Source organism: Scomber japonicus, chromosome 9 (assembly GCF_027409825.1).
Source record: "Scomber japonicus isolate fScoJap1 chromosome 9, fScoJap1.pri, whole genome shotgun sequence".
Classification (NCBI taxonomy): Eukaryota; Metazoa; Chordata; class Actinopteri; order Scombriformes; family Scombridae; genus Scomber; species Scomber japonicus.
This window is the reverse complement of record NC_070586.1, coordinates 2,776,735-2,789,511: the sequence shown is the minus strand read 5'-3', so window position 1 is coordinate 2,789,511 and position 12,777 is coordinate 2,776,735. Positions and strand designations below refer to the sequence as shown.

At 38.6% G+C, this 12,777-nt stretch overlaps 1 protein-coding gene across 1 annotated transcript in view; it reads right to left on the bottom strand.

Moving 5' to 3' along the window:
• Positions 1 to 8,948: 8,948 nt before the first annotated feature.
• LOC128364347 (NACHT, LRR and PYD domains-containing protein 12-like) overlaps positions 8,949 to 12,777 on the bottom strand; it is an 81,040-nt gene continuing 77,211 nt past the window's right edge. The window contains exons 9-11 of the mRNA XM_053324884.1: positions 12,394 to 12,567; positions 9,947 to 10,120; positions 8,949 to 9,208 (exon numbers count right to left, since the gene is read on the bottom strand). Coding sequence (XP_053180859.1) covers positions 9,199 to 9,208; positions 9,947 to 10,120; positions 12,394 to 12,567 — 358 coding nt within the window. The 3' untranslated portion in view covers positions 8,949 to 9,198. The remainder of the gene's footprint in view (positions 9,209 to 9,946; positions 10,121 to 12,393; positions 12,568 to 12,777) is intronic.

Below are 12,777 nucleotides of genomic sequence, written 5' to 3'. Positions count from 1 at the left end.
CAATATACACATTTCTATCAACCATTAAAACTACATATATATAATATCAAATGTACACATATCATTAGTTCTTCTAAAGCTCAGATGTAACATGAAACATGATTTAATAAAGATAATTAATAGTTGTGTTCATATCTCCTTCTGCATGTTCTAAACATTTTATCTACAGCTGCAAAATGAATCAATTTCACTCAAGAGGTTTTAACATCTACATGTTTGTCTGATATTTGAGGTGTTAAAATGTCAAATGACAACTAATGATTTTATATAACAGTTTATTTAGTGACAGTTAACCTCCTACGACCCTGCGTCCTCATATGGGGACATTACATTCTGAGGTTTGCTAGACCTTATACTTCATTCTGCTGAACTTTGACCTGTTGACCTCGTTCATACTCACTTTTTTGAGCCACCTAGTGGTAACAAAAGCCCATTACAGTGTAAAAACAGTTGATCCCAGACAAAAGTGGACCAGGTACAAAACCGTATCAAATTTTATGGTTGAAACTTGTTTATTTATGCTTAATAACGTTTGTAGTTTGATACAAATTTGACTAATTTTAGCTACAATGCTGCTACTGGTTTAGGACTCGTTTGAGGACATTGGGGCTTTATTATCCTTCATGCAAAGGGAAGATGTAGATGTAAGGAAGCATGGTTTTATACACTGGTGAATGAATTGCGTTACACAGTAAAATAAACCCAAAAGCTCTCAGGAGGTTAAACTAAAGGCACTGCTGCCTGATGCTGGACTGTCATATTAACTTGTTCCTGTCTACAAAGCCAACAACACAATCTGTCCTCTGCTACTTAACCTGTATTAAATATTGGTTCAAGCTACTAATAAACATTTCAGAACAGCAATCAAGCATCTTTCACTAAATGAAAAATATAAATGAAGAAATAATACAGTCAATGCTCAAAGACCAAAAGGATCAGTGACTGAATTATAAAAAACTCACAGTATTATAAAATAAATATTGTTGTAATGAAGATTATCAAATGATATTAAACTGAATCATCTTCAGGTCAGTTTACAGTAGAAACAGTCTCTTACTTTGTGTCTGAGGGTCCAGGTTCATTACTGAAGTTTAGAGGTTGATCATTAGACCGATCACTCTTCATAGACAGACAGCTGGATATTACAGACTCTGCTCCGTCCTCCTCTTCCTCCTCTTCCTCCTCTTTCTTCATCTTCTGTATGTGTGTTTTCTAGTCATCACAAAGAGAAACTTTGACTCTGGTTTAAATCCAACAAACAGACTTCAGATAAACGTGTGTGTGCTTCTTAACTGTGACTTCTCTCTATTTAGAGCTCAGCAGTGAGTCACGTGACATCGCTGTGAGGACGCACAAACCAGGAAAACAACAGGAAACAACGTTTAACACCTCAAACTCTGTCATTTCACATTTAATCAACTAAACAATGAATATGATCAATAATCATCAGATTGATCAATAATGACAGTAATCATTATTTACAGTCCTGATATTAACACTCACCTGCCTCACACTGTTTTCCTGCTTCTGCTCTGATGACTGTGAAATGGAGTCTGACTGAAAACTTTCAACTTCACTTCCTGTCTGCTTGTTCCTCTTTTTCGTTTACTGGAAGTCACGTGTGTGTGTGTGTGTGTGTGTGTGTGTGTGTGTGTGTGTGTGTGTGTGTGTGTGACTATAAATTTCAGACTTAAAACCAGTTAACTGAAGACAATGTCATGTCCCCAGTTGGGAAAAGTCTGATTTTTGGTAAGTGGTTAAAGTTTTTTTAATTTAATGTCCCCAAAACCATCAGACTATGGTTCTGATGTGTGTGAAAAAGGGAGGAGCAGACTACTATACACACACACACACACACACACACATAGGGGGCGCTGAAGGGGGTTTGCCCACTGCGCCATACAAGCTACAACCACTACTGATTACTGTTTTCTCTCAGTTGCAAAACTAACTCTGTTTAGGGTTTGGTCCTGTGTGTTTTTAAATCAAATAAAGATGAAAATAATCTCAATAGTTGAATTAAACTTCAGAAGACAGAGAGATCCACAGCTCTTCCTGGTTATTGTTGGTAACTTCTCTGAAATCTGATATAAAACAATTCAAACATCAGACTCACACAGAGAAGATTTAGATAAATATATCTGATTAAACATCTTCTGCAATAATCAAGACTTCCGTCTTTATATATAAATACACACTCATCATTTTATTATTGCGGACTGTTCAGTTTCAAACAGCAGAAATAATATTTAAAGTCAGAGACCAGATCATTTCTATCTGTACAAAGTTTAATATGAGAATAACAAGTCTGAGCCTAAATGTGACTTTAACAGACTGCAGCGATCCTGATCAATGATCGATTTTCAGTCGTTATACTGAAGCTTTATGAAGTTAAATGATCGATTCTCTGATCGACCCGCATCACTGATTGAACGTTTTCAGGTGAAGCAGGTTCATATTTAGTTTATTTAGTGTTATTTAAAAGCAGTTAGTTCAATTTACTCACCAGATGATCTTTTTCTTACTGCGCCACAGATTCTCCAACAAGTGAAAGTGAAACTTAACCGGATTGTTTGTCTACGTCACAAGTTCCCCGGAGGAAACACTGCTCCTGCAAATTGTTCCTTTTCTTCTCTTCATCTTTTTCCCGTGAAGTTAAAACACGTAATTGCACATACAAATTCAAATCTCACATTTCTTTCATTAAAACATTATGTTATTAGTCGCAATAAATATCCATAAACACTTTATCATCATTAACACAATCACTTTCCTAGTTGCAGCATAATGTGTAATATAGACTCTTTTATTGCTTCTTAAAGCCAATTATAATATAAACAGAGCTAAAAGTTATAAGTGGAAGAAGGACTGTAAAGAAGAGCCCTTCATTACAAGAGACTATGGGAATATGGCACAACTGGGTCTGGGTTTTAATAGCACTTTTTTAAACATACAACATAATGAGGCACTTTAATAATAGCACATGGCACTTTAATTGTAATATTTGCACTTTATTCGCAGTTTGCACATTGCATATTTGTACATTGAACTTTTATTGAAATGTGATTGTGTCTTCTGCCAGGTGGAGGTGTGGATAGGCTGCTTCATCTGAGGGAGAGAGGGAGTTTAGATAAGATTGTGTGCACACCTCCAGTTATAATTGATAAACAGAGGGAATGAAGACATAAATGTGCAGAATATTTCAATGAGTGTTTTAGTGTGTTAGAGTTGCGGCCTGTGTTTTAAGTTGTTTGTATATTCTTACCTGTCCTTTGTCTTATGTCTCTTCCAGAGTGTTCAGCCAAAAGAGTCCACAGGCGTACGAACACAAATTTAAAGGTTCCGGGAGAGACTAAGTGGGGATAGGAAGAGGGGGGGTTTGGTAGTTGGTGTGTGTGTATATATATATGTGTATATTTATTGTAGTGGGTTTGTTTATTCTGGGGGGGGGGGGGGGGGGGGTGTAAATAGCGAACAGCAATACAGCAGTAGGAATCAATGCATTGTAATAATATTGTTTGTGGGGAGCTGGGAAATCATATTGTTTAAACCCGTGAGTGGAGGCCTCCAATTAGACTGGACTGGAGACAGGGGATAAAAGGCACCAGTTACCATCTGCTCTTGTTGCTGGTCAGGTCTCTCAGTCATGCATGCTGCTGTGCTGTGCCGCTGTATGTGGTTTTTGTCTTATTTGATGAATAAACACCCACTCGTTGGTGAAACCTGCTATCGCCTGTGTCTGCATCTTTGCTGCATCATCCAGCCGCTTATGGTCAATCTGACAAGGACAAACTGCAGGTGTCTTTTCAAATGTTAAGGGACTGCTGACGTCATTATCAGAAAGCTGTGGAAGACGCTAAAAGAAAACATTTCTCATATTATCCTGTCAAACTGTCCCTAACCCTAACCTCCCGTCACATCACACTGTCTGATATTAGATATGAATCACCTGCTGACAGGAACAGTGAATATTAGTAACATTTATGTCAGAGAAAATAAGTTAGTTAGCCAGAAAGGCTCATTTTCATTTTCACGTGTCGTCTCTGGACAAGCAAAGAGTTGGAAGCACAAATGTTACAAATAAAAGCAGAAAATACAATCAGTGATTTAAGTGCTGATACACATGTCTGCAATACATAGAGAGTGATTTCATGTTTCCTAAAGTCAAACTGCATGGTGTGTATGGAGAAAGAGCTGCTGTTGAGATGGAAGATGAGTTTGTGAAAATGTGAAAAATCAAGAGTTGACACAGTGACCAAGTTGTCTTTGTGGTTTTTCAAAAGGATGTAACGGCTGGTGAGTGTGGACCCAGTTGCAGGAAGGGGAAGCGAGGCAGAGGTACAAAGTCCAGTGAGGCAAGCTCTTTAATCCAAAGAGGAGGCAGGTGGTCATACACGAAAAGCCTAGCAGGAATCAGGCAATCAAAACAGGCAGAAAATCGGAGGTCAAAAAACAAACCGGAATAACACGAGAAAGCAAGTACACAGGGTAACAAAGACAATCTGGCAAGGAAGACATGTATCCAATGTATGTACATACACACACAGGGAGGCAAGACACAGGTGAAACAAATAGGTAATCAACTAAGGCGGGAAAAAGAACAAAGAGGGGAAGTAAATTTGACAGCACAGGAGAAGACTAGAATTTCAAATAAAACAGGAAATGTACAACACAACATAAAATACAGGGTCTGACAAAGGATCAATGTACAGTCAGGACTGGTTTCATACAGCACAGAAACAAAGCAGGCACAGTCAGGATGTGTGGAGGTGTTCTGGATCAGAAAATATCCACCAGCTGCATGAAACTCAGTCGTCCTATTAAGGAGGAACAGCTCTGTGTATATTAGGCCATGTTACACATTCATCTCTATCAGACATCACAGGAGCAGCAGACATGTGAGAAGAGCTTTCTATTCCAAGTTATTCAAAAACCAGCAATCATACAGATAACAGGAAACATACACATGAGTCTATGATGGAATGAGAAGCAGTTTATTTCAGTCACATCAGTCCAGAGTCACAAACTACAAACATTTAATGTCAGCTGAACATTAAAACACAGTAACTGTTCATGTGTGATTAAGTCCATCCTTGTGTCAAGGAAGGAAGGGAGGGAGGAAGGAAGGGAAGGAGGGAGGGAGGAAGAAAGGGAGGAAGTAACTGTTCATGTGTGATTAAGTCCATATGTAGGAAGGCTTCAAATGGACAAAGACGCTCTGACACCTGGTTATTGTTTAACCCTCCTGTTGTTCTTCTGTCAAGGAAGGAAGGGAGGGAGGGAGGGAGGGAGGAAAGGAAAGGAAGGAAGGAAAGGAGGGAGGAAGGAAGGAAGGAAAGGAGGGAGGAAGGAAGGAAGGAAGGAAAGAAGGAATCAGGGAGGGAGAAAGGAAAAAAGGAAAGGGGAAGGAAGGAAAGAAAGAGAAGGAAGGGAAGTAGGAGAGGAAGAAGTAAGGAAAGGAGGAGAGGAGACCGTGATGAAGACAGTGATGAAGACCATGAGGAAGACAGTGATGAAGACGGTGATGAAGACCTTGAGGAAGACTGTGATGAAGACAGTGATGAAGACAGAGATGAAGACCGTGTGGAAGACAGCGATGAAGACCGTGAGGAAGACAGTGATGAAGACAGTGATGAAGACCATGAGGAAGACTATGATGAAGACCTTGAGAAAAACAGTGATGAAGACTGTGATGAAGACTGTGATGAAGACCGTGATGAAAACCGTGATGAAGACCGTGATGAAGACCGTGATGAAGACCATGATGAAGACAGTGATGAAGACCGTGATGAAGACCGTGATGAAGACTGTGAGGAAGACAGTGATGAAGACCGTGATGAAGACAGTGATGAAGACCGTGAGGAAGACAGTGATGAAGACAGTGATGAAGACAGTGATGAAGACCGTGATGAAGACAGTGATGAAGACAGTGAGGAAGACAGTAATGAAGACAGTGATGAAGACCGTGAGGAAGACCGTGATGAAGACCGTGATGAAGACAGTGATGAAGACCATGAGGAAGACCGTGATGAAGACAGTCAGTATCTCAGACCTGTGTGAGGGTTAAAGGTGACAGACATGACGTCACTCAGACATCAGTGAGTCCAGAGACTTCAGGGACAAAGTGATATTCTCCTCATTTAGTTTTTCACACCACATTGTGAGATTTAGTTTGAGACTGAAGTTTGGACAATAATCTGAGATAAACTGAGTAAAGTGAGATGATGGAGGTAGTGATTCATCAACAAGTACATTTCATTCTGGATTTAAATTCAATCAAATACAGTTGAAGCTCACATGATGAAATGATTTCTACTGTTTCTACTTCCTGATGAAGCAGCAGCGACACTGTTCATGTTGTTCTGAGTCACTTTTACTGTTATTTCTTATTATTGAGCCAAACTAAAGCCTGTTATAATCTGCTCTGTTTAAACTGACAGTAAGAACTTGTTCATGGTCTGAATGTCGTTTGTAGCAGAAACAATAAATCAGTGACAGTTTGTGAAGCTTGTCGTGTGTCACACTGGCTCACAGTAACACACTGATGTTTAGTGTGTATGTACACATTTAAAATGTCAACAAGATCTGATTTGATTGTTTTGAGGTGAAGAGTTCATTTTAAATATTTAAGTGCAATTCAACAAGTTTTGTTCCCAAAGATGAAAGAATGAAAAATAAAGTTTTTGTGTTTGTTGATGTTAATAAAAAAAAGTCACTTTTAAACTGATTGATGGGCCTTTAATGTCTTTAACCTGAGTCACAGCTTAAAGGACTAGTTCAACATTTTAGGAAACAGACGACATGAAAACTGTTTGTTATTGAACTGAATCTGTTTTTAAGTCTTTTTGAAGTTGAATTAAATAAAAGACTTTAAATGTAAAATAAAATGTAATTCATATGTGAGAAGATTAATTCTGCTTTAAAACTGCTTCTTGAATTATCTGAATTGTTCCTTTAAGTACAAATGAGACTTTTTCTTGTTTCTTCTTCATGTAAGAAAAGTTATAAAATATGAAACTTCACTTTAAGCACATTTATCTACTAATTCTTAGGTGGGATTTAATATTACTTGTACTGAAGTATCCACCACTAGAAAAGGTTTCATAACACTCATGTTTCTACTTTTTTATTATAATGTCAGCAGTTGAAGTCAAGTGAAAACCCCTCAATGGTACAAAGGTAAGTAGGGGTGAAAATGAAATGTTTAAATATTAGAAATTAAAGAATACTGAAAGTGTCATTTATAAAAGAGATGAAGTCGACTTAAAACTCACAGCTGTTCTGCAGCAGTGGGAGTTAATTAAAGCTTGAAAGTTGAAGCAAACTCTTCATTACAGTGATGAGAATCAGCTGCAACAAACAAACTAATAAAAGAGACAAGAGCCTTCCATTAGAGTTTTACATCTTTATTTCATTTAATTAGTAAATATGTGTTTGAGTTTTTATTTGTTTGCAATAAGAAGCTGCAGCTAAACAAGCATCAAGATAAACAAAGGTGAGTAGCTGCATGTTGGAACCTTTATAACAGAAATAAACTATAAAGATCCATCATGAGGCTGCAGGTTCACTCATTTTATTAACCTTTATTTTAACTCTAAAGACCATTGAGCAACACAACAAAACGCTAAACAATATTAGGTGAAAGAAAACAAAAGAAATAAGATAAAATTAAAATAAAACCCGTTAGAATCAAATAAAACAAGGTCTGAGATTAGGCTTTTGAACAGCTGTATTGATGGTAATAATCTAATGTTAAGGCCTTTTGGTGGTTGCTCCATGTGTACAGTTCATTATAAGAGAAAGACTAACGGAGCAGAGCAACAACCAATTCTGTGAGCGAATACCAATATCATGTTTCTTCAGGGTTAACAGATGAAATATATGGAGGCAGTAACGGTAACAAAGCTTTATATGTGAATACAAACCAATACTGATCTCTCCTGACTGCCAGTGAAGGCATCATTGGATCATTGGTTATAAACCTTAATGCTGAGTGATACAAAACATCCAATGAAGTCAGAGTAGAAACAGTTTAATTAACTGATCTCAGTCTTCAGACAGTTGATTGGTCGGATCGTGTGCTCTTGATTGGTTGGAATTAAAACCTGCAGGAACATTATGGCCATTTATGAAATAGTTTGGACATGCCTGCTTTACGACATAAAATTAGAAAAAGACAAATAACAAAGTTTCTGCAGGTGATTCCTTCCAAACCTCCGTCTGTGTGAAAGTCTACAGCAGCTCAGGAGTTATCCTGCAGCCTCGCGACGGCTCAGGAGTCCCAGAGAGTAGAGAAGCACAAGAGATGAAACTCTGGTGCTTTTTTAACAATCGCCACTAGATGGCGTCAGAGTAGCGCTGCCGCCATTTCAGACAGGAAACACCATCACATTCATTCAGATTCATCACATCTTATGTACACAAAATAAATCTCACAACCAATTCAGGAAAGCATCAGAATAGAACATTTCTCAAAATAAAACATTAAAGTAAAGTTCCTCTTTTTGTTACTATACTTCCACCATAGATCAACAGGAAACACTAAGAGGGAATCTGATGCTAAAAATACTGTAAATGTGTCAGATATCACTGATATGACTAACTCACTGCTGTTATCTGCATTTATCTCTCAGGCTTTCTTTACACTTTGTAAATATCATCTTATAATGAATGTTGGCTTCATAGTTTAGTTCCATAACCTTGGTAAGTTACCTGCCTGGTTACCTGTCTATACACATAATATACCAAATGACCACTGTTTCATATTTCCAGCTGAGACTGTGAGAAAACTACAACATGTCATCATTATTTCTACTCTGCTGCTCTGACTGTGGTAAAACAGCCACGTCTCACTCTCTCCCAGCAGAAATCCTTCTCCTGCTGAAAGTCACAGTCAATTCTCTTCTGCTTCATTCATTAGTTTTAGTCCTCGTTAACTCTCAGTGTGATTGATAAATATGAGCCCAGGCTCACAGTCTGACTTATAACACCTGTTTTTATCTTTATTTACATCAAACAGCTCATGTAGAACAAATCTGTAAAGTGCTGACTTCAGCTAAATCCAGAGATAACTGTTCACTTTGGAGTCGGTTAAGTGAAGACGACAAAATCCAGATCCAGACTCCAGATGGATCATCAGGATCCAGCTGATCCTCTCTCAACACTCTTGGATGTTCACTCTCACTCTGACAGAGATCATCACCTCCATCTGATGAGAGAAGAAGAAAGAACAGAGGAGATAAATGAGTGTTTAGTGAGACTCACTTGATGGATTTACTGCTGATACATGTCAACTCTTATCAAAGTTTAAAGCTACAGAGTCTCTGTGGGATTTGAAGATGTTTCCTGCTGTTAAATCATCACATGACAATCAGTCAGAGCTCTCAGCTAAACAGCTGCTGTGATTCCTGGACTTCAGCAGAGGTTCTGGTCTGTATAAAGACCACATGGTTACTAAACGTAATGATGCTTGTGTGAAATCAGAGCCAGTGATTTGCAGGCTGCAGTCAGACTGATCTTAGAGCTCTGACAAAGATAAACTGATCAATAGTTTAGTGTTGAAATGAGAGAACAAACACTTTGAGATCAGATTTGATTATGAGGATCACTGTCTCTATACATCTTGTAAGGCTGTCAGCTGTAATCCAGCTTTATTTCCTGCAGACATCAACACAACAACAACAACAACAGTCGTCTTCACATCAACTCAAACACATGATCACAACAAGCTTCTGGCTCATCTGATTGGCTGACTGTTCTCTCTCTCTCTGTCTTTCTGTCCAATCCTGAAGCCTGTCACCATTCTCCTCTCACAGCTTCACTGAGGAAAGCAGCACTGAGAAGGTTGGAGCTTCACCAGGAAATACTGGATCTTTGCTTTGATACTGACTGTGTTTAATACTAAACTGCTGAAACCAGCACAGACTGACTCCAACTCTCTACTGACCCCAGAGTCTCCAGTCTGCAGTCTGGACTCTGCTGAAGATCAATCAGCTGCTTCACGTCTGATTCCTTCAGGTTGTTTCCCCACAGGTGCAGATCTCTCAGATGGGAGGGGTTGTCCTTCAGAGCTGAGGCCAGATAATCACAGCTGATCTCTGACAACCTGCAGCGCCACAATCTGAATAAAGAATAAATGAAGTCAGTTTAGAAACAAAGTTCATGTTTGAAATGATGAAATGTTTCATAATCTGTTCAGAGCTGAAGAAGATTTAAATGTAGAAGTTTAGAAAATGTGTGTGTGTGTGTGTGTGTGTGTGTGTGTGTGTGTGTGTGTTACAGTGTGTGTGTTTTACAGTGTGTGTGTGTGTGTGTGTGTGTGTGTGCGTTAGTGTGTGTGTGTTACATTGTGTGGTGTGTGTGTGGTGTGTATGTGTTACAGTGTGTGTGTGTGTGTGTTTGTGTGTGTGTGTGTGTGTATGTGTTACAGTGTTTGTGTGTATGTGGTGTGTATGTGTTACAGTGTGTGTGTGTGTGTGTGAGGTGTTTGTGTGTGTGTGTGTGCGTGAGGTGTGTGTGTGGTGTGTTTGTGTGGTGTGTGTGTGTGTTTGTGTCTGTGTCTGTGCGTGAGGTGTGTGTGTGTGTGTGTGTGTGTGTGTGTGTGTGTGTGGATCCCATCAGTTTTGGCACAAAGAAAGAAATGAATCAGCAGATTTATTATTGATCATCTCCTCAAAGATTTCCTTCTACTCTGGGAAAATGTTGTGTGTGGCTTCTATGATTAGAAGAAGGAAGAAACATGTTGATTTTGTTTTGTTTGATTTTGTTTTATATCCATAAGAGTAAATTTAATAAGAAAGAATCTTGTTTTGTGTTTTTTCAGAAAGAAATCAAGCATTATTTTAAGTTACTTGATCATTTGACTAATCAAAAGGTTATTAAAACGTCAAATATATGTAACCATTACAACATTTTTGATTAATGTAACTACCGCTGGCTCATCTGTTATTTGGTGTATTACTTGTACACTGTTCACTGTATACTGTCTGTTTGCTCTTTTTTCAATAAATAAAAAAGTTACTGAAAAAAAAAATACGTTTGAGAGCTTTCTGCCGCTAGCTCAGCAGCTAGCTCGGCGGCTAACTCAGCTAACTGGCTAACTGTAGACTGTAGTAGTAGTAGTAGTGTTAGATGTAGTAACAATAACTGGCCACTAGGCAGGTTAACCACTGAGGAGAGCGGACTCTCGGTCTTATATAGTAGAGGAGGGACCAAGGGTACACCACTACGTCACAGAGTAGCCGTTTTTTGCAGGCTCAGAAAATCAGGAAAATCCATCTCCACTATTCAGTGCTGCATAGTTATCAATAGTGATGAGCGAGTACAGCATTATCTGTATCTGTTAACCAAATTAATTATCTGTATCTGTACTCAGAGTGGGCGGGATTTAATCTGGAAGTGGGTCGGGTTGTCTTGAAATGGGCGGGACATTAACCAGTATGTTATTTTAAGCATGCAATTGATATGAGTTGATCAGAAATTGTTATATTTATTGCTAATTAGAAAACTATTTACAGGACAGCATCAGCATTGAGCTTCAGATCAAAGGTTTTGATCACGAGTGGTTTTTTTTTTGGTTCTCTTTTTTTATTTTTTTTCCACACCAGGTGTGTGTGTGTGTGAGTGAGTAAGAGAGAGACAGAGACAGACAGAGAGAGGGGGGGGGTGTAAATTAATTCGTAATATTATTTATACCACTACTACCTTTATTTTTTTTATGAAATACAGCAAGAAAGTGTCTGACACTCAAAAGTTAAAAAAAAAAAACTGGTTAGAGCCAGCTGACGGTTAAAAAAAGAAAAAGAAAAAGAAAAATCTCCGACAGGCAGAGACGCAACGCGAGTCCCACATTTACCAGAACTCTACTGGTCAATAAGTACAAACCTGAAGCTGAAGACCCTAAACATTAACGGAAAAGACCGGCGAGCCTGAGTGACTGAGGGAGAGACAGAGAGCTGTTCTGTGTGTGAGTGAGCAGAGCGGTGTATGTGTGTAGGGGAGGAGCGCTGCAGCCTATCACACAACACAGACACGGTCAGATACCCAATGAGGATTTTCATTCAATCCGAGCACAGATATTGACTCATATTACTCGTATAATACTGGTACTCAGCAAAAGTGGTTTATCCGTACCGGATACTCGTTTCAACTCTAGTGATCAACCTTTTCACATGTTCTCTGTAACCATTTTCCAACACGTGTAATATGTTAAGAAGTAAATCAATTAATTGACTTTACACAGACATATAACTACACACTAAACTTTGTACAGTAAAAACTTAAATATGGAAAAAAGAAAATTAACCTCATGATGTAAGTTATGTATGAACATAAATTAGGCTCAGATGTTAAACATTAAGATCAACAATAGTAACAGACAGTCAGTGAACTCACTCCAGAGTCTCCAGTTTGCAGTCTGGACTCTCCACAAAACCACACAGCTGCTTCACTCCTGAATCCTGCAGCTCGTTCCAGCTCAGATTCAGCTCTCTCAGATGGGAGGGGTTGTCCTTCAGAGCTGAAACCAGATAATCACAGCTGATCTCTGACAAACTGCAGTGCATCAATCTGAATAAAGAATAAATGAAGTCAGTTTAGAAACAAAATTCATGTAAAAGAAGATTTAAATGTAGAAGTTTAGAAAATGTGTGTGTGTGTGCATGTGTGTGTGTTACAGTGTGTGTGTGTGTGTGCGTGTGTGTGTGTGTGTATGAGTGTGTGTTACAGTGTGAGTGAAAGAGTTTGTGTCTGTGTGTGTGTGTGTGTGTGTGTGTGTGT